The 21,823-nt window shown below is 42.5% G+C and overlaps 3 protein-coding genes across 11 annotated transcripts in view; 2 read left to right on the top strand and 1 right to left on the bottom strand.

Moving 5' to 3' along the window:
* NIPSNAP2 (nipsnap homolog 2) overlaps positions 1-4,381 on the top strand; it is a 38,095-nt gene extending 33,714 nt beyond the window's left edge. Inside the window, exons 9-10 of the mRNA XM_040456235.1 lie at positions 1,319-1,402; positions 3,248-4,381. Of these exons, the coding sequence (XP_040312169.1) occupies positions 1,319-1,402; positions 3,248-3,312 (149 nt within the window). The 3' untranslated portion in view covers positions 3,313-4,381. The remainder of the gene's footprint in view (positions 1-1,318; positions 1,403-3,247) is intronic.
* Positions 4,382-12,392: 8,011 nt separating this feature from the next.
* Positions 12,393-21,823, bottom strand: part of PSPH (phosphoserine phosphatase) — a 72,809-nt gene continuing 63,378 nt past the window's right edge. For 7 of the 9 annotated variants that reach the window (XM_040456236.1, XM_040456241.1, XM_040456240.1 and 4 more), the window contains 5 exons: positions 20,100-20,258; positions 19,275-19,409; positions 18,659-18,804; positions 15,296-15,444; positions 12,393-12,870 (listed from right to left, as the gene is read on the bottom strand). In XM_040456236.1, the coding sequence (XP_040312170.1) occupies positions 12,763-12,870; positions 15,296-15,444; positions 18,659-18,804; positions 19,275-19,409; positions 20,100-20,258 (697 nt within the window). In that variant the 3' untranslated portion in view covers positions 12,393-12,762. Of the gene's footprint in view, positions 12,871-14,290; positions 14,407-15,291; positions 15,445-18,658; positions 18,805-19,274; positions 19,410-20,099; positions 20,259-21,823 lie in introns of those variants that run through there. The other 2 variants (XM_040456237.1, XM_040456238.1) reach the window with 2 other exon arrangements.
* LOC121017794 (cell division control protein 42 homolog) lies at positions 16,484-18,051 on the top strand. Its single transcript, XM_040456245.1, has one exon. The coding sequence runs from the start codon at positions 16,573-16,575 to the stop codon at positions 17,146-17,148; it is 576 nt and encodes a 191-aa protein (XP_040312179.1). The 5' UTR covers positions 16,484-16,572; the 3' UTR covers positions 17,149-18,051.

Raw genomic sequence — 21,823 nt, 5'->3', positions numbered from 1 at the left:
AGAATGCAGGGTAGAGGCTCCTAGGGGCTGCCTGGAGGGGAAAATGGGAAGTTAGTGTTCAGTGGATACAGAGTTTTAATTTGGGATGGTGAAAAAGTTTCAGAGATGGATAATAAAGTGGGATGATTGTGAATTACTTAATGCCACCTAATTGTACATTTTAAAATGGTTAAAAGTTAATTTTGCTATGCATATTTTACCAAATTAAAAAAATTTTAACTAAGAAAATTAAAAAACTGAAATTAAAAAAAAGAACACAGCCCTTTCCAACCTGTTCCCTGCAAGGGGGGTCACCACACAGTGCACTGGCCATGCACCTGCCCTCAGTTGGATGCTGCTGCTTATCATATGAATGCTAAATTGTTTTGCTCTGGGTGGTAAGAGGTAAAAGATTTCTTTTCCTTCTGTTTTTCAGCCTCTTCACAATTTTAGGTACTAAATTTATACTCTATTACTAGTTGAGGGAAATTTTATCTTTAGGTGATTAAGTTGCTACAAGGGTAGGTCTTCTCATAAGGAGAAAGAAGCCCTGTGAAGAATAGGGTGTGTGTCCCAGAATAGAGAAACTAGAAGCCCTGATTCTTGTCCTTTTAATCTTGTGTGACCCTGTCAAGGGGCATTTCCCTGGTGAGTAGTTGGAAGGATCTTGCCAGGCTGGGATTTGGCAACCAAGGCACCTAGATGAGATACCTGAATTGTACCATGTGACACCAAGGACTGTGATACCTTTGACCATGCTCTTCTCTCCACCTGGCATGCCTTTGTCTTCTGTTACTATCTGTCAGTGACATTCTTTTCAACCTCTAAGCCCGACCCACCTGGTCAAATCACACCTTCCAGACACCTCTCTCCAGTCTCCTCCCTGTTCCTGTGGGCTCTGTTCTCGAGTATTCCACAGTGCTCAACAGTTGACCTTGTCTTTACTTGTCTTTTCTCCACTGCATTGAACACAGTCTCTCACCCAGATAATTGTAGTGCTTTGGAAATGTTGAACAAAATTGAATATTGCTTAATTATAGTCTGACAGTTTCTGGTTATGAGTTTAACATTATTGAAGAACCTCGGTTTGAAAGGTAGGTCTTGAATCCACTAGACTGTAAAATTTAAAGATGTTTATTTGCTTCTCTCACAAGGCCTAACATAATTTTTCTCAGAATAACCAACTCACAATTATCCCAGCTTAGTACTAAATTCCCTCAGTAGTTGCTTTGAGAAAACCAGCTGAGCAGCTGAATCAGTACTTGTTGGATATAGCTAGTGGAATGCAGGACAGTGTGTTTGGATTAAGTCTTGTTTCTTCCGTGTGGTTATTTTTCAGCTTACAAGGATCTTCAGACCAGGGAAGATATACGGAATGCAGCATGGCATAAACATGGCTGGGAAGAATTGGTGTATTATACAGGTAACATTTTTAAGACATAAAACTTGTCATTCTTCTCATCTTACTGTTTTATGTTCTTTCACCCTAAAGCTAATATGTTACTTTTTAATTAATTTATTTATTTTTAAGTAATCTCTGCACCCAACGTGGACCTCGAACTCACGACTCTGAGCTCAAGTGTCGCATGCTCTTCTGACTGAGCCAGTTAGGTGCCCCTTGTACTTTTTTTTTTAAATAGTATGTTGCTCTAGGATGGTGAATCATAAGTTTGGGGGGATGAAGATTAGTCAGATTTTTCTCTAATAGTTGCATGACTTCTTTTCAATAAGGAATTTTCATTCTTTCAAGTATGTTTGTGGGGAGCCTGGCTGGCTCAGTCAGTGGAGCATGCAACTCTTTTTTTTTTTTTTTTTTTTTTTTTTTTTTTTAATTTTTTTAAATTTTTTTTTTCAACGTTTATTTATTTTTGGGACAGAGAGAGACAGAGCATGAACAGGGGAGGGGCAGAGAGAGAGAGGGAGACACAGAATCGGAAACAGGCTCCAGGCTCTGAGCCATCAGCCCAGAGCCCGACGCGGGGCTCGAACTCACGGACCGCGAGATCGTGACCTGGCCGAAGTCGGACGCTTAACCGACTGCGCCACCCAGGCGCCCCAAGAGCATGCAACTCTTGATCTCAGAGTTGTAAGTTCGAGCCGCACATTGGGTGCAAAAAAAAAAAATCTTAAAAAAACAAAAAAAACTACGTTGTCTGGTACAGTTTCAGACCCTTGCATGATGTAAACTTCACATCATTACCTTTTTTTTTGTATTTTTCTATATTTTCTGAATATTTATTATACAATTTTTTCCTAAGCTTTCCCTTTCTCATCAAAATTATCTGTTCCCCAAAACATTATAATTTAATACAGCAATTAAAAATTTTGAAAATTGACATTTTGACTTTCTGTATGTACATGTCTGTGCATGCGCATGCATACCTGCATGCATGTATGCTATGAAATCCTGGTTGATTTTTGTAAGAACAGTTGGGCGGGAATACAACCCAGAAATACTAACACAGGTAATAAGTACCAATCATGTTGCATTTCAGGTACATTTAAGCTCATATACTACTAACAAAAATCAAAGAGTAGTTTGTTCTAGAAAATAAGTATTATCTTGTCTTTTAGTTCAAAACACCATATAATTGCATGTGACTTTGTTGCCTGTTCTTACAGTTTCATTAGTTTCCAGAGGCCTATTTTATTCAGCAGTGACAGTTTTTGAAGTACCGTGTATCTTTTCCTTTACAGAGTATAGTCAAATGCAGTATTATTTGATTTTATACAACTTTATATAAAATTTTTTAATGTTTATATATTTTTGAGAGATACAGAGAGACAGAGTGTGAGTAGGGAAGGGCAGAGAGAGAGGGAGACAAGCAGTCTCCAGGATCTGAGCTGTCAGCACAGAGCCTGATGCAGGGCTCGAACCCACACAGGGTGAGATCATGACCTGAGCCAAAGTCGGACGCCCAACCGACTGAGCCACCCAGGCGCCCCTATATAACTTTATTTTAGTTCAAAGTTCTCAACCTTTTGATAAAGCACCATTTTTCTTAAAACATGGACTTTCCTAATTCCCTACAAATGAAACACATCTCCAGACAGAATCTGCTTTAATTCTAATAACATCTCATAGAATGTTAATTGATCTACCATTAGCTTGTACATTTCTGCCCCTGAGATCAGTCCTATATTTTCCTCTATTCTGATTTTAAGCAACATATCCTCTGAACGTTCTCAGCAACATATTCGTTAATGTATATTTACCATAATCTGTTTACAAAAGAACAAGCACGGTAATCTTGATCCTTGTTTTCAGTCCCACTTATTCAGGAAATGGAATCCAGAATCATGATCCCACTGAAGACCTCACCCCTCCAGTAAAGCTGCAGATTTTAGATGTGCCTACATAAATTTATGTGACAAGTATTTGTCATAAACTAATTTTAATTGTATATCAAGTGAAAAAGAAACACTGAAGTGTAAACTGCTGTATATAGCTTATGAGAGACCTCTTTTCTTTAAAATTTACATAATCACAAGAAAGGAAACTATTATAGTTTGATTGTAACAGTCCTCAAATATACCTTATACCAACCACCAGCCACCCCTCCCCACCCGCTGGGAAAAGAGGGCCCAAATTAAAATTTGAATCCTCTCCAAATAGGAATCTAACCATGAAAAAAAAAGTTAGCAATTTCTTTATAAAAAGCAAATCTGTTTTATAATTACAGATTTTTAGGCAAATTTCTTGTATCAGGAAGAAATATAAATTTTGTCATGTTACTCTAGCAGTTACTTCTGAGTCTCAGACCAGGAACAAATTCTGAGTGTACCCGATACCTGAAAGTGTTTTAATTCTCTCTCCTGTTTAATTGGTCAGCATAGTAAATGACGTGTCATTACTAAGCTGGTAGTAGTTGCTAAGATACATTTAATCAGTAACTCAGTCTTTACCTAGTATATTGTGATGGCTGTATATGAGGGGAAATAATGTGTCATATGTGATTCTGAAATGAACGCCTTGAATAGCACTAATTTTTATTTGTATATTTTTCTATAACAAATTGAGTAGCATTAAGAAAAGAGGTTTTATTTTGTAAACAATCATTTGTGACCTCAGACATTCTGTAGTTAATATTTTAGTAAGCTCACAGCAGATACTTCCAAGATTATGTATGAGGGGTGGTGCATGTTGAGATTTAAATTGGAATAAAGCTGCCTACTTTGTCTAGCTCTGATTTAGTTTTTTAATACAGTGTGCCAGTTTTGTGACTGTAATCATGTGCAAGTCCTGTTGAAGTGAAAAATTAGGTCTGACCCCCAAATTAAAGAATTTATGTGTAAAATAAAGTGTGAATAATTCTCATATCAAATGTCAAACTTTTACATGTGAATGGTTTTCTCCAAGAACATATAAAAGTCAATAAAACATCTTGATTTTCACATATGACATGTTTGCAGTCTTTTTTTATGAACTTGTGCTAAGAATGACCCTGTACCTCTTGAAAAATAGCTTGTCCCTGTGAAGTGGGCATATGTGTGAGTCTATAGAGCAAAATATTAAATAAGTTCACCAGCTTCTAACTAGCCATTGAACAAGGTGTTTTGGGAAACAGGCTTTGTGTACCAGTGCATGGAGTTTGGGGGGTTGGGGCAGCGGTCAGAAGAACAGGCCCTTTCAAGTCCATGCGCTGCTCCTTGATGAGGTACTTCCCTCTTTGGTGTTCTGTTCCCTTAACCTATAAAACGGGAGGTGGAACCCAATGACATTTAACATCGCTTCAGCTCTGAATTTTGTAACTGGCTCTTCTTAATGCCACAAAAAGCAGTAGGAGAGAGAGGGCATAGTGAGCTCTGGCATAGAAACCTGCATTTTCGGGGCCCCTGAGTGGCTCAGTTGGTTGAGTATCTGACTCTTGACTTTGGCTCAGGTCATGATCTCATGGTTCAGGGGATTGAGCCCCATGTCGGGCTCTGTGCTGACAGTGTGGAGCCTGCTTGGGATTCTCTCTCTCCATTTCTCTCTTTGCCCCAACCCCCACTTTTCTCAAAAAAAAAAAAAAAAAACTAAACTAAAAACATGCATTTTAACAATTCTACTGATTAGATGCTCAGAGCATGTTTGTAGGATGTGAGTGAAAGAACTGTTTATATGAAACTGCTTTCTAAACTGTATAAAGAAAAATGGTAGAATTAGTAATACTAGTAAAGATGATCTAGTTATTCAGAACTGGAAAAAAATTGCTGGGAACAGACTTTTCACTAACAAATTGTGTGGACTTAAAGTGAACCATGCAGAAGTCAGGAATTTTCTATCATTCACTGGGCTTATTAGGGTTCTCCAGAGAAACAGAACAAATAGGATATCTAGATACCCACATATACAAAAAGAGACTTACAGGAATTGGCTACTGCGGCTATGGAAGCCAAGAAGTCCCACAGTCTGTCATCCGCCAGCTAGAGAACCAAGAAAACCAGGGGTATAATTCTGTCCAAGTCCAAAGGTCTGAGAATCAGGAGAGCTGATGGCTTAACTTCCAGTCCAAAGTCAGAGGGCCAAGAACCAGGAGCTCCAGTATCTGAGAGCAGAAGGTGAACATCCCAGCTCAAGCAGAGTGAATCTGCCCTTCCTTTACCTTGTTCCATTTGGGCCCCCAAAAGATTGAGTGATGCCCACCTACATTAATGAGGAGGGGTCTTTTATTCATTCTGTTGAATAAAATGCTGATCTTCCAGAAACACCCTCACAGACATACCCATAAATAATGTTTTACCAGCTATCTGGACATCCCTGAGGCCAGTCAAGCTGACACAAAATTAACCATCACAACTGAGCTCACAGTTGTGGGATGAGTTGGATGAGGCTCCCCAAATTGCCTCATCTACCCAATTCCCCATCCAGGGGCCCTTCTGGTGAGCACCGGAATGTGCAAGAATGACATTTTCTTTTAGAAACAGTTATTCTCTGTGTTGCTTTTTATTTTGAGAGAGAGAAAGCACATGTGTGTGAAGGGGAAGGGGCAGAGAGGGAGGGAGGGAGAATCTCAAGCAGGCTCCATGCTGTCAGTGCAGAGCCCGATGCAGGGCTCAAACTCCCGAACCATGAGATCGTGACCTGAGCTGAAATCAAGTGTCAGAGGCTTAACCGAGACCCAGGTGCCCCTTGTGTTGCTTTCTTAAAGGAGCTTTCTGTTCAGAAAAGCACAGAGCAACGAACTAAAATAGAGCTCTTTCAGAATACACCTACTCTGGGAAAAGGAATTTCTGTCCTAATTAAGTCATTGGATTTCACAATGCAGCCTGCCTCACACTAGGCTATAGTCTTTAGTCACGTCAACAAATAGTTTCTGTTATGTGCCAAGCACCAGACACCTAAAATAATAATCATGAACAAAACGTGACCCCTGCCCTTGTGAAGCTTCCAGTCCAGTGAAAGGAGTCTGGCAATTAAAACATAAAATACTGTAGCTTACATGATATGGTAGGAGTTGATAAATGCTATAGGAGGGGAAGGTAGAAGGGGGTAATGGAGATAGGACTCTGAGGGTGGGCTGGGAGGGGCAATATGCAGTATTAAATCTGTCTGGTCGGAGTTGGCCTTGCTGAAAAGCTGAGATTTAAGCAAAAAGGGGTGATAAAATTAGCCAGTGTTTGGAAGGGGATCCCACCACGCTGAGGAAATGGCTACAGCAGAGACCCTCAGGGAGGGTCATGCCTGGCATGCACTAGAGCAGCACAGACACTGGCTGGAACAGAGGAGAGGGACTGCCTGGTGGGAGAAGTCAGAGGTCGTGGGGCTGGATCAGTAGGGTGTTAGGGGCCACTGAAAGGACCTTGGCTTTTACTCTGAGGTGGGATCCACTCAAAGGTTTTGAGCAGAGGAGGGGCATGATCTGACTTACATTTTCTATTTTTTATTTTTAACATTTTTTTAAGAGACAGAGGCAGAGCAGGGGAGAGGGAGAGAGAGAGGGAGACACAGAATCTGAAGCAGGCTCCAGGCTCTGAGCTGTCAGCACAGAGCCCGATGTGGGGCTCAAACTCACAAACTGTGACACCATGACCTGAGCTGATGTCGGACGCCCAACCAAGCCACCCAGGTGCCCCGATCTGACTTACATTTTAAATGGTGGCTTGAACTAGGGGTAGCAGTGGAAGTAGGGAGAATGGTGAGATTCTGAATGTATCTTAATGGCAGAGACAGAATGATTTCCTGAACGACCGACCGTGGAGTGTGAATGAAAGAAAAACCAAAAGTGACTCAAGTTTTTGGCCTCCCCAACTGAAAGGATGGGGAAGGCTGTAGGTGAAGTAGGTGCAAGAGATCTGGGGAAGTGAAGATCAGGAATCATTTTGCTTATATTGAGTTTGAGATGTCTCTGCAGATATTCAGGTGGAGGTATCACACAGGTATGTGTGTATTTGAATCTGCAGTTCAGGAGCACAGCCTCGCCTGGAGATACGCATTTGTGAACTGTCTGAGACTCTTAAATACACAGAACAAACTGAGGGTTGATGGGGGGGGGGTGGAGAGGGGAGAATGGGTGATGGGCATTGAGAAGGGCCCTTGCTGGGATGAACTCTGGGTGCTCTATGTAAGCGATGAACCACAGAAATCTATCCCCAAGACCAAGAGCACACTGTACACACTGTGTGTTAACCAATTTGACAATAGTTTATACTAAATAAATAAAGAGGACTTTATTGCCCGAAAAATAAATAAATTCTTATGGGGAGTGAATGTAGATGAAGAAGAGGGCCAGGGTAAGGAGGAACCAGGAAGAGAGAGTGAAAAACCACCAGGGAAACAGGAAGAAACTCAAGAAAGTGGCATGTCATGAAAGCTAAATGAACAAAGTCTATCAAGAATGAGATCACCTGTGTCACATGCTGCTATGAGGCCAGGTTAGATGAGGTCTGAAATCTGACCACTAATTTAGCAACATGGTGGTCACTTGGTGATGTACAGGAATCTTCTATCATTATATTAATCTATCAAATAATCACTTTAGCAATTCTAGCCCAATTTGTCAAATCCTTTTATTAAACGTCCATAGAAGAACGAATTGTATTATTTTGTCTATGAATTTTCATTGGGAATATTTGAAATTTACAAATTCATTTTCCATATGTTGTGTGTAGGTCTGGTGAATATTACTTGCACGTGCCAACTCACTTTTTTTAAATGTTTATATTTGAGAGAGAGAGAGCATGAGTGGGGTGGGGGGGGAGGTGGGCAGAGTGAAACACAAAATCCAAAGCAGGCTCCAGGTTCTGAGCTGTTAGCACAGAGCCCGACGTGGGGCTTGAACTCACGAACTGTGAGATCATGACCTGAGCCAAAGTCAGACACTTAACTGACTGAGCCACCCAGGCGCCCCCATGCCAACTCATTTTTAATTACCATTCATGTGATATCATCCCGACTCCTTTTTAAAATTTATTTTTTTATTTTTTAGAGAGCACAAGTGGGGGAAAGGGGCAGAGAGAGAGGGAGAGAGAATCCCAGGCAGACTCCACACTCAGTGCAGAGCCTGAGGCAGGGCTCAATCCCACTGGGATCGTGACCTGAGCTGAAATCAAGAGTTGGGACGCTCAACCAACTGAGCCACCCAGGCACCCCATCATCCTTTTTAAAAGCCTTCTCAGACCCACACTTTGCTCTCCTCCAAACCAGCACTTGAGAGAACCTGCTTCTTTTCCCCTTATTCTCACGGCTGCCTGTGAAGGAGACTTTTCTTTGGTCTTGAATAATTATTAAATGTATGCCTTCAGTTTCTGGCTGGAACATAGATGTTCAATAACATGCTTGATGAATGGATAGAAGGAAGCAAAGGGGGGAAGTAAATGGGGAGAGGGAGAAAGGGAAGGTAGGAAAAGAGAAAGTATGGAGACTGTCAGTTTCAATTAGAAAACACACGGGGCAGGGTGCTTCAGTGGCTCCGTTGGTTGAGCATCAACTTTGGCTCAGGTCATGATCTTGTGGTTTGTGAGTTCAAGCCCTGCATCATGCTCTGCACTGACAGCTCAGAGCCTGCTTTGGATTCTCTGCCTCCCTCTCTCTCTCTCTGTCCTTCCCCCATGTTCGCCTTCTCCCTCTCTCTCTCTCAAAAATAAACATTAAAAAAATTCATGGGGCAAAAATATATACATATGTGTGTATACATATGTGTGCCCCTCAAAGCAGGGCAATGTCTTAATTCATACTATTTCTGATGCAAGTGTTAGGAATCCTGGGAGTTAAGATGATGTGCCTAGGCAAACTCAGTAAAACAATTCAAAAGGAAAATAATAAACATATATAGAAATATGTTCAGAGTTGGAAACTGATCAGCAAAGAACTGAACAGTCCTCCATGAATTAATACTAAAACTAGTACTTTTTGCAGAGTTCAGTGACCATTAAAAAGGAAACCACTTGAACATTTTGTAAAACACATCTTACATTCTAGGGAATAAAATTTCATCTTCTGTATTAATATACATTAACATTTGTGATCAGAGTGTTAAGTATTAGCTTACAGTAGATTGTCCTGGCCCCAGTAAGTTGTTAACTCTCTTAAATGTTTATTTTTGTGTGTGAGAGAGAGAGCTCACATTAGCGGGGAAGGGGCAGAGAGAGGGAGACAGAGGATCCAAAGCAAGCTCTGTGCTGAGAGCAGACAGCCCAATGTGGAACTCAAACTCATGAACCTCGAGATCACGACCTGAGCCGAGGTCGGACGCTTAGCTGACTGAGCCACCCAGGCGTCCAATTGTTAACTCTCTAGCAATGCATAACATAAAGAACACTGTGGAAATCACTGGCCTGAGCTCCAGCTCTGAATGTGACCCTGTAGCAGTCATCAACTCTTGTGAGCTTGCTGTCCCCTGTTAAAAAGAGGACAGTGATATCTATACTGCTGACCTCAGGGATGTGAGAATCACAAGAGGAAACATGTGCAAACACCTTGGAAATGTGAAAATGAGCAGTGTGACGTGTGGTCAGATCACTCCCCACATTTCCCGCATCCAATCATAATTCTGAGGGCCACAGAGGCAAAAGCCATCATGCTTGTGCCAACATTTGCTGAGGCGGACCACCTGACTCTCTGGAAGCTTCCTACCCCAGGTCTGAATCTCCAGAATCTTCCAGCCCCAGGCCTAGAATGCCCTCCCCAACTCTTGGGAATGGCAGCCGGCTGGGCAGGAAGAAACACTTGTCTCCAGAAGAGAGAAGAATCATAGCAGCAAACCAGAGAAGGGGGTGGGATAGGAGATAAAGGCCTTGGGATATCTCCTTTTTTAGGCATACAAAAGCTTTGAGGGACTTCTCCTGTTTCAATTTAACAATGAAAAATTTCAATTCTTAACTTCATGACCCCAGTTCTTAACTATTTTTGTTTACATAAGCAGTGTGCATCAGAATGAAAAATGGCATCACAAGGATAGAAGGCCACATCGCACTGCCAACACTTACTGACTCCTGTCCTACCACAACCACGTACATAGCTCCTGGGAGAGCCACTCTGTGGCTGTTTCCAGCAAATCCAGAATTCAAAAAGCAAGGAAGAGGTTAGGGCAGTTCTTGCATCATTTCAGGCTCACCCCAACACAACAAAGAAGGGATTGTGTGTGCTGCTTCTGTGCAGCTTGCTGAGAGCTGGGCAGCCTGGGGGCCCGGGGGCTTGTGCAATTGGTCTAAAAGGTTCTATGTGGGTAGATTTCTCAGCCCAGCAGACTCCCCTGAGCCAAATCCAGTGTGCACATCCTGTTCAGGCCACCGCCCTGTGGAAGGCGGGCTCTGGCAGCCTGGCAGGTAGAAGCAGCAGGGGCTTCAGTCTTCCACCTCCCCGAGGACGGCTCTGCAGCTCACGCACACTGCTGGCGGCAATTTGCAGCACCGGCAGCCCTGGCACGCCAGCCCTGGCACGCCCAGTCCTGCCCGGAGCTCAGTGCAAGTGCAAGTCCCACAAAACGGCTTCCAGGAGAGCTGCCAGCCAGCAACCTCGACCGAACAACCGCCTCGTTGTCTGGACTCTCATGTAAATGTTGCCCAACCTACTTCACGTCTCTCCCGGGGCAACTTGGATCTGGAAGGAAATTCGATTCATCTGACTTGACTATTTGGCTAAATAATATCTGATTATTTGGCGAAATAAATTTAAATTATTGTTTTGAAATATAAATTTTTTCTCATATAATTTCCTATATTAAACCATTCTGGCCTTTTCTACTTCATTATCCACTGCATGCTTCTTCCTAAACCTCTTTATCCTCTCCCAATTTTCAACCAGGGAGGGTATATAACCACATACTATTGTTTTTAATGTTTATTTATTTTGATGGGTGGGGAGAGGCAGAGAGAGAGAGGGCAAGAGAATCCCAAGCAGGCTCCACACCATCAGCACAGAACCCAATGCTGGGCTTGATCCCATGATCCGTGAGATCACGACCTGAGCCGAAATCCAGAGTCAGATGTGTAACCAACTGAGCCACCCAGGTTCCCCAATAACCACATAATTTCAAAGCATGTTCTGAAATGTCTCTTTCTTGGTACTGCCCAGAATAAACGCAAACCTGGCTTTCACGTCTTTCCAAGTCATCTGTTAAGAAAGAAATGGTGCATATAGGCTATTAGGAGGCATTTCTTAATTTATTTAAGGCAAAACTCTGATCTTCATTTGGAATGAGTAAAATGTGTAATTACTTCTTTTATTTCATGCGATGATCAAATATCCATTTTTTAAGGTCACTACTTTTGTTTAAGGTTTTTGTTTTTGTTTTTGGTTTTTTTTTTTGAGACAGAGAGAGAGAGCACACACACAAGTGAGCAGGAGAGGGGCACAGGAGAGAGAATCTTCAGCAGGCTCCACGCCAGGCACAGAGCCCAAAGGAGAGCTCGATGCCACAACTGTGAGATCATGTCCTGAGCCAAAAACAAGTGTCAGAGGCTTAACCAACTGAGCCACCCAGGCACTCCAAGGCTCCATTTTTTTTTTAATTTTATTTTTTACATTTATTTGCTTTTGAGAGACAGAGAGAGAGAGAGCACAAGTGCGGGAGGGGCAGAGAGAGAATGAGACACAGAATCCGAAGCAGGCTCCAGGCTCCGAGCTGTCAGCACAGAGCCCGATGTGGGGCTTGAACTCACAAACCATGAGATCATGACGTGAGTCGGAGGAAGTCGGAAGCTTAACCAACTGAGCCACCCAGGCGCTCCAAGGCTCTATTTTCTTTTAAGCCTCTGTAACATTCCCTGTTTGACAAATTCCAAGAGCTAATAAAAGCGCATCCAGCCCTCTGCCCAGTGGGAGGGCTGGTGGGGGCTGAGTGGTGACAAGCACTATGCCCTGTGATCAACGGGGTCTCCAACCCCTTGGTTCCTTGCCTGGCTGTTGTTTCTACCCAAAAACGTAAAGGTGCTTGAAATATTAGATACTGAAATACATCACAGGCAGAATGGACAATGCCACAAAAATCTGTTCTGATACATGGATAACTTTTATTTACCTACCACAGGGAAAACCAATAGTCACCTAAAGCTGCCTAACCCATATTTCCAACAGTGACGGTGTTTAATTTACTATCCACCTTTAAAAGGCTTCAAATAAAATACAGATAGGAAAATACATAAAGAATTAAGATTATAAAACTATCCAGGTAATTAATGATCATAATAATACTAGGACTGCAGTTAAAAAAAGCAGTTTTCCATAATTTACTTGAAGTACAGATAATGAGTACCAAATCTATACATTAAGTTGTAATAGACAGTTTTAGGCAAACGGTATCAAACTGTATAACTTTTAAAAATTAACCGAAGTTGTTACAAACTGTATAAAAATTGATATTATTCTTCAAGTTCTCCTAAAAGCTCTACAAAATCAGTGATGTACCATTCAGCGTTGTCTTTTACTTGTTGTCTGATCACATTTCCTCCAAATCCAATGAAAACATCCTAAGAAAGGGGAAAAAAGGAGAGTTAAAAAAAAATTAAAAAAGATATAGCGGCACCCTAGGGCAGTAAGTGTTTGAAAAGAATGAACTGTTCTGCAAAGAGAGGTTAAGCCTAGCCTCAAGGGGGTGCCTCCCCAGCTCCCTGGGAGCGTCCTTGAATGAGTCAGTGCAACACCGCTGTCAGTCCAACCAGGCCAGGGGACACTGCAGGCTTCCAGGAGAACTGAAGCCCTCTAAAAACCAATACAATTGCTTACAAAGGTAAAATCCCATCTGAGTTCTAAACTAGATGCATTCACAACTAGGCCGGGCAATCTCAAAGAGGGAAGAATAAAGAGAAGCCTGGAGTGCAGTGGAGATCCCACTGGCCTAGAATCAGGACCAGAGCAGGCGCCTCCTGACAGGTGCCTTGTGTGAACCTGACAGACCTCCTTCTGGGATGAAGCAGATGACAGTCCCAGGATCTGCTGCCGCACTCCACTTTCCATCCTTAAAATTATTGAAGATTATGTTGTTTCCTTAATTTCTACCAAGTGACACCTTCTTGTAGTCATTTTTAAAATAGTATTTTCGGGGCGCCTGGGTGGCGCAGTCGGTTAAGCGTCCGACTTCAGCCAGGTCACGATCTCGCGGTCCGTGAGTTCGAGCCCCACGTCGGGCTCTGGGCTGATGGCTCAGAGCCTGGAGCCTGTTTCCGATTCTGTGTCTCCCTCTCTCTCTGCCCCTCCCCCCGTTCATGCTCTGTCTCTCTCTGTCCCAAAAATAAATAAACGTTGAAAAAAAAAATTTTTTTTTAAATAAATAAATAAAATAGTATTTTCTCAGGGCACCTGGGTGGCTCAATCAGTTAAGCACCAGACTCTTGGTTTCAGCTCAGGTCACGATCTCACAGTTTCGTGGGTTCCAGCCCCACATCAGGCTCTGCGCTGGCAGCGTGGAGCCTGCTTGGGATTCTCTCTCCCTCTCTGTCTTTCCCTTCCCACTCACTTTGTCTCTCTCAAGCAAATAAATACAAATTTAAAAACATAGTATTTTCTCTTTTTCCGCCAGGATATAGACACTACATACATAATTTGGAAGTTGAAAATTCTTTTACTTGCCTTTTCTCTTCATTTTTGTTTTCATACCACATAAGGAGGGAAACATAATGAGATTCTTACCTTCCAGTTAAGTGTAGCCTCCTAACTGAGCCTCCTTTCTGCATGCCGGCACCCGCTCGGGGTCCTAACACACCAACTCATTCCCTCTCTGTCCAGCAGCCTTCCAGGGCTTCCCATGACCTCACAGGGACACCAAAGTGCCTGACACATAAAGTCTTCAGCAGTTGCTGAAGAGAAAGCCCATTCTTGCCAGTTCTTGTGCACTGACCAGCCCAGGTCTGTGCCTAGAATATCCCCACTCTGTTCTGCTGCCTCCCTGCCTCCTGCCCCCACCTGGTCACTTCTCCCTTGGGTCCTTCCAGGCCTGCACATGGTGGCTGTTGCCCTTCCTTCAAATCACACATTCCTCTGACCACGTCAGCCAGCACACACTTTCCCTTGGCTCGGTCAGGCCGTGTCATCTTCCAATGACTGGAAGGGTCCTCTGGAATTATAATTTTGTCACCTCTTGACATCAGGAGGGGGAGCTCCCTGATAGAACTGGGCATATGTGACTTCTACATACTCCTCATTGGACTAGTCCAGCATTCATGACTTAGTCAACCTCAGCCTTGATTGTAAATCATCTGAAGACATCTTCTTATCTTGAATTGACTCAAGTAAGTTAAAAGGATCCAAAGATTCTTTAACCACTTTGGGTTAATCATTTACAAAGACAACTATTTTTAGATCTCAGGAAACTAGGTAGTAAAAAGCTCACCACTACATTTTTGGTTCAGGTTTTCTTAATTTAGTATGAGCTGATAAGGGCAAAGTCCTGCATGAAAGTGACACATTGCTGTATAGCATGTTTCCTAGTCTCAGAAAACAACATTCATTCAGAAGAATAAAATGCTTTAATACAGGCACGTTATCAAACCTCCACCAGCCTCAGTTCCCTACTCAGTAAAAAGGAGAAGATACTGTATGAGGAAATAGTTCGTCAAATATAAAAAGACAGTAAAATTTTGATTACAGTTATAAGATCTGAATTATTATTTGTGGTATTATTTGGGGAATCGAAGCCAAACCTTGAGCACACACTGGGGCTAGGAGGTGGCAGCCATACCACAGGAACAGGGTGGTAAAGTTCTAGATGGTTTTTTTCAGGTTTGCAAAAAGTCAGTTGACATATTGAGACTGAAGGTGTCTTAATTGTTTTGGTTGTTTTACAGTGACACCTGGATGTTCTTCTCTCTTATCTCATCTAAGCAATCATACCAAGTTCTAAATCAGCTGTTTAAAACAGAACCACAACCAGAGAAAACTAGTACACTTAATACCTACAGCAGGAGGACAGGCTTCCATGTCTGTGGCTCCGTCTCCAATCATGATAATTTTCTTAAAATGAAATTTTTCCTTTAAAAGTTTAATAACTTTTCCTTTCCCACCAGATTCGGCTGTTGGCTGCATCTCATCAAAACCTGCATATTCACCTTAAAAGAGCAGTTACAACAGTGTTAATGATCCACAGAATTCTATCAGTAGGGCCAGCTTTTTGCATAGATGATACCCTCACTTAAATGTCACTGAGAAAGCTAAAAATGGCCCTCAGTGAAGTGACCCGGCCTGGATTTCTACACCACAGCCCCACATAAACAACTTTGCTTCTCACTTGCAAATACTTCTTGTTGAGGTAACTCCTTTAAATCATTAATGCCTTGGGGTAAATCAGGTTTATCCTCTAAGCTTTCATAGTTGTAATTCTCAAACCTTGCTGACACGGCAGAACATCATGAAATGATAATATCTTAAAATTTTTAAAAGTTAATATATAATTTCATCTAAGAGGCAATTCCAACGTATATTTGATCAATTTTATTTCTTACAGTAATTAGCACACTCCCTCTCTCTTCAGACCCATCCAAAATGTTTTATTAACACATCTAAAATTTTTAAATTAATGTTATTTGGTTTTAAGGATGTCAGCCAGTCCTTGACATAACTAGAGACATTATGCGATGATGGAAAACTACAGCTGCAGCTGTGATGGTACACAGAAGGGCCAGGAGGCACTTTCAAAGGAGCGACAGAGGGGCGCCTCGGTGGCTCAGTCAGTTAAGCGTCTAACTCTTGATTTTGTCCCAGGTCATGATCTCAGGGTTCTGGGATCGAGCCCCGCGTTGGAGCCTGCCTAGGGTTCTCTCTGCCTCTCCCTCCCTCTCTGCCCCTTCCCATCAAGGCAGCGACAGTGCAGTGACTCACTAGTAAACTCTCCTTCCTTAGCCTATGATTGATTTGAATACATGAGAGCTCTCATAAAACTGAAATATAATGCGAGACAGAGTAAGTCATGTGGGAATCAATGTGCAGACATTTATATACAGAGAGATGATTATATGGACACTAAAGCTAGCAGAGATGATGGCCCAAGTCTGTTTTGCACGGAGCAAAAGACCTCAATCAAGAGTATCCTTTGCCTCAGTATTTAACTCTGATGCCACCTTGCTTAAGTTGCATCCCAACAGACACTACATAAGATACTGGATACTAGGCCCCGGCAGAGAAGCTGAGGTCATCATTGAATTTGAAATATTTAAAGTGGATACAAAACTGTTTCAGCAATGCAGACAATTAAGTGTGTTGTTGTGGGCGATGATGCCGTTGGTAAAACCTGTCTCCTGATATCCTACACAACAAATAAATTTCCATCGGAGTATGTACTGACTGTTTTTGACAACTATGCAGTCACAGTTATGATTGGTGGAGAGCCATATACTCTTGGACTTTTTGATACTGCAGGGCAAGAGGATTATGACAGATTACGACCGCTGAGTTATCCACAAACAGATGTATTTCTAGTCTGTTTTTCAGTGGTCTCTCCATCCTCATTTGAAAATGTGAAGGAGAAGTGGGTGCCTGAGATAACTCACCACTGTCCAAAGACTCCTTTCTTGCTTGTTGGGACCCAAATTGATCTCCGAGATGACCCCTCTACGATTGAGAAACTTGCCAAGAACAAACAGAAGCCTATCACTCCAGAGACTGCTGAAAAGCTGGCCCATGACCTGAGGGCGGTCAAGTATGTGGAGTGTTCTGCACTCACACAGCAAGGCCTAAAGAATGTATTTGACGAAGCAATATTGGCTGCCCTGGAGCCTCCAGAACCGAAGAAGACCCGCAGATGTGTGCTGCTATGAACATCTCCAGAGCCCTTTCTGCACAGCTGGTGTCAGCATCGTACTAAAAGCAATGTTAAATCAAACTAAAGATTAAAAATTAAAATTCGTTTTTGCAATAATGACAAATGCCCTGCACCTACCCACATGCACTCATGTGAGACAAGGCCCATAGATATGGTCCCCTTCCCCCTCTCAGTACTAGTTAATTTGAGTAATTGTGTATTGTCAGAAAAGCGGTTAGTACTAGTTTTTGTTCTGTCGTTTCAAAAAAAAATTTTTTGTTTTGTTTTTGTTTTTGTTTAAAAGCAAGGCATGCTTGTGATGACTCTGTAACAGACTAATTTGGACTGTTGAAGCTGTTCCCGGGGCTCCATCCACTCTGGAGAATAATCTGGGACATTTAGGGGTTTTGTTTTGGTTTTTGTTCTTTTTGTTTTTGTTTTTTTCTTTTTTGCAGGGGGGGGGAGTGTGTGTGGGGTTTGTTTTTATTTAGTCATGTTTTTTAAATTCAGTAACCATTGGACAGCCCTTAAGGGGAGGAGGATGGACTGACTCCACATTCCACTTCCTAGATCTAATTTAGAACACTTGTCCCCCACCTGGTGCTCTTAGGAAGGAGTATAGTAAACGCCTCATTTAATAACATACTCCTTTTTGAAAGTTGCCTTTCTCTCCACCCTTGAGTAGGTCTAGTACTTGATGAAACTCATGAAAGCGGGTGGAACCTGTCTTGCCCCTCTTTTCTAGGAGACACTCTATATGTGACTGTGACTTTCAAGGAAATTTGTTTGTCATTTGCTGATTTTTTTTTTGAAGTTAATTTCTAACTTCATTCACTGATAAATGAAGAAAAGTACTGCACCTTTTGAAATACACCAAATGGATTGAGTACGTAATTAAAAAACGTTTTTTTCCCTGTCAGTCATTGTCTTCCATGCTTAGCGTAGATGTCCAGTTTAATAGCGTATGATACGGTGTTCCTAGAACACAGCCGGAGACCTGGTAGATCGAGGAAGTGTGAGGGGTGGTGCTAGAAGACAGATGTCTGTGGAATGATGCACATCCTCTTTCAAGTTGGAGGATGGAGACAGACCTGCTTCATGAAGAAGCTGGGGGTGCGGGTAGGGGTGGGGAGGACATTTAACAACGTGGGGACCAGTCAGGGGAATCCCCTTATTTGTGTTTTGCATACGAGGAACCCTAGAGTAGCTAGTTAAGGCTCTCTAGTTTAGTAAAAAAAATTATGGAGTCTTATGAAGACTCTTCATAAGTGTTAATGGGGATTTTATCTGCTTATTTTGGTTACAGTTCCCAATTTTTAAAAATGTTTAGGTAATCTTCTCCGCCTTCCCCAAATCTTAATTCTTGTAGATTCATTGGTGTTGAACCAATGCTTTCACATGTCTCAATTCTTTGTACATGCGTTCTTTTCAGATGTATTAAACAAACAAAAAACCCTTAAAAAAAAAAAAAAGATACTGGATACTAAAACTGATGAGAAAGGGAAATGACACCATTAAAGTCTTACCATTGAAGTAGAATTTCAGCCTATTGGCAAATACGTTGGTTGATGGGATATTGAGCTTGGAAGCAACATGCTCCACAATGCTCCTAAAGCCACCAGATATTAGGAAAACCTGAACATTTCGCTCTTGCAGGCGACTTACCAGCTCCCTGCAAAAAAGAAATATAATATACCAGACCCTGATTATATAAAAGAAAAAACATGAAACATGAGGAGAAAACTAAAAAACATATTTTTCTCCCAAATGCATCTGCCCAAATACATCACATAAGGTATATCGCCTGGTGAATTATAATGTTTTATGAATGTTTTTCTGAATGCACTTAGAAATTAATAGGTAGGGCTGGACTGCTTAGGAAACTATCCCACAAGTCTCCTCAGCCCATGAACCTAGAAACGCAAAATGAAGAGGAAGCTTAGGCTCTCCCTAGGGAGCAAGGAAGGGCAGACGTGGGCAGACGTGGGCAGACGAGGGCACAGCCAACCAGCCAGACAAGACCACAGGCAAGAGCTGAAAGAACGAGACAGAAGGGAGCACTAGAGCAATGGTGAGAGATTCTCAAGAGGACATGCCCCCAAACACAGGTGCTGACAGAACCCAGACCGGGGCTCCTCTTACCTTATGCCAGGAGTCAGGTGGGGGGGGTGCTCTGCTATGAGCCTTTGTACCTGTTCCCTGGAGGGCTGGATCAGCGCTAAGCGCTCTGTGAGGGCAGCCTTGAAAGGCACTGCCCCACCCATGGCTCGCCGTGTCCTAGGAGGAAGACCCAACAGTCAGGCCAGACGAGTCAGATGTCCCCAGAGTTTACATGCCCAACCTCCCTAGCTCCTCCAAAGTCCACCCAGGAGGAAGGTGCTACCGAGAGCTCCACCATACAACACGCATGCTACGATGCCGTGAGAGCGAGGCCTGGGAATAAACATATGGAAGGTTTGTTTGAGAATCATACTAAGATTTTGCAGCCACGTCTCACATCAAATGCAGCTGAACATGAAATGGTCCGTGACCTGGTGACTGTAGGCAGCAATAATACTGCAGGCATAAACTGAGAGACTCTGAACCAAAACTAGCTTTCTAGCAAACCACAGAGGCCACACTTTCAACCATGACACAAAGCACTGGACACATGGTGATCCCCCACCCCGTCATCTTCTTTGGTTAGTTATGGTCATCGTTCCTCTGACCGAGCTAAGAGCATGTCACCCATATTTATTTGTCAGGGGCAACTTTCCTTTTTCCATAAATATTTGTATAAATGGATGATTGGATAATGTACACTAGTGAATTCAGTTGTAAATGATGGAAGAAGCAGCTTACTGCCCATGATTTATAGCCAGGGACTAAAAATCAGAGAAATGTGGCTCTGGTCCTACATGTTGTTGAAACGTCACTCTCTTTTGCAATTTTTTATCATTTCATAAAGTGAATAAATACTGTTCCTACATTTCTGACACAGCATCCTCAACTCCACAGAATTTGGCTAGCTCATCAATTCCTTCTTCTCTGATGACTGTGCTGTCAACATCAAAGCATACTGCATCAGCTGAACAGAAAAGTTTCCTCAACTCTGAATGGGAGACCATCCTTGGAAGAATTGTTCTCCTACAAGAGAAAAAAAATAAATATACTTAAAGGCTTATAATCATAAAAAAGATCCAATTTTGCCCATTTATGCCAATATACTTTGATTCATATCAAAGTCGGTGTATCCCTCATAAACATGGACTCACACAGACTTACTTGTTGTTTAGTACAAAATAAGCACCTTCTAAATGTCAGGTCTCAATGAGCGGGACCAAACTCTTCTCCCAGGAATTCAGTCTAGTGAAATACCAACTTATAAATATATTTGATGTTCAACCATATTCAACTCTTTTTCCCCTAATAATTATAGCAATAAGGCCAAGTGCTAAAGTGGAAATGTGCATAAGATACTGTGGGCACACAGAGAAAATGCTTTTAACCTTGCCTATGTTATAGGGATTCCAAGGGACATAGTCATTGGAGCTGAATCATGAAGAGTAAGTGGCCTGAGTAGGTTCTCAAAGGGCAGGGTATCAGCTTGGTGTGTGCTGGGCATGGGGGGCAGGGAGATAGAGGCAAGAAGAGGAAGTAATGATGGTAGAGAAAAGAGTAGGGACAAAGGCAAGGAGAAAGAATGATGGATAGGGGTGCCTGGGTGGCTCAGTCGGTTGAGTGTTGGTTGACACTTGATTTTAGCTCAGGTCATGATCCCAAGGTTGTGGGATAAAGTCCCGCATTAGGCTTCACACTCAGCTTGGGATTCTCTCTCTCTGCCCCTCTGCCCTGTTCGCGTGCATGAGCTCGCTCTCAAAAAAAAAAAAAAAAAAAAAAAAAAAAGAGATGATGGATAACATACTGGAAGCCTCCCAATGGAGTCCAGCTACCAGGTGGTGCACAAAGGGGGGCCCTGAGCCAGGCTAAGGAGTTTGGATTTTAACATCTAGGTAATGGAAAACCTTGAAAGGCCTTTGCCTCCACAGAGAGGTCAGAGCTAAACTACACATCGGTTAGTCACCAGAGTAGAGGTGGTAATTGAGGGCATGGCCTGATGAAAGTCACCAGAGAGTGGAAAGCAGGAGAAAAGAAGAGGGCTGAGGACAGAGCCCACAAGGAACAGAAAAGGTTAGATCAGGAGCCTGGGAAGGAAAATGAAAAGAGATCAAGACTCACTCACAGGAAGAGCCCTGAGGACCACTGTGCTGCAGAATCTATGGGGGACAGAGTTTCAAAAGGAATTTCGCGGGTTTTTTTACTTTTTAAGAAAATCACTGGACTGGAATCTTGAGGGTGAAGGGGATCCTAGAGGTCACCTAGACCAGTCTCCCATCAAATATGTCATGTACGAGGCCACACAGATGATGCAAATAACCTATATTTAGAATAGATGCCGGCTAAAAACAGACTCAAAGGAACTGGCCAACCTACTTCATAACTGATTTCTAACCAATGCATCTGTAAGAATGATCCAGGTCAAAGCTGACTTGCGGGGGAAAAAATCTTTTCAGCCAAGGGCTGGCAAACTAGAGCCAGCCCGTTTGGAACCCTTACCAAATAGGAAACAGGATTCACTGGAGACCCAGTAAGAAGGGGAAAGAGAAGGCAAATTAATGAATCCAGTAAGACAGTAGAGTATTAAACTAAAC

The sequence above is a fragment of the Herpailurus yagouaroundi genome, unplaced genomic scaffold (assembly GCF_014898765.1).
Source record: "Herpailurus yagouaroundi ecotype Mexico unplaced genomic scaffold, PumYag 216, whole genome shotgun sequence".
Lineage (NCBI taxonomy): Eukaryota > Metazoa > Chordata > Mammalia > Carnivora > Felidae > Herpailurus > Herpailurus yagouaroundi.
The sequence above is the reverse complement of the archived record's forward strand: the minus strand, read 5'-3'. Positions and strand labels throughout refer to the sequence as shown.

Coding starts and splice junctions, on each gene's coding strand:
- LOC121017794 (XM_040456245.1), top strand. CDS start 16,573: ATGCAGACAATTAAGTGTGTTGTTGTGGGCGATGATGCCGTTGGTAAA.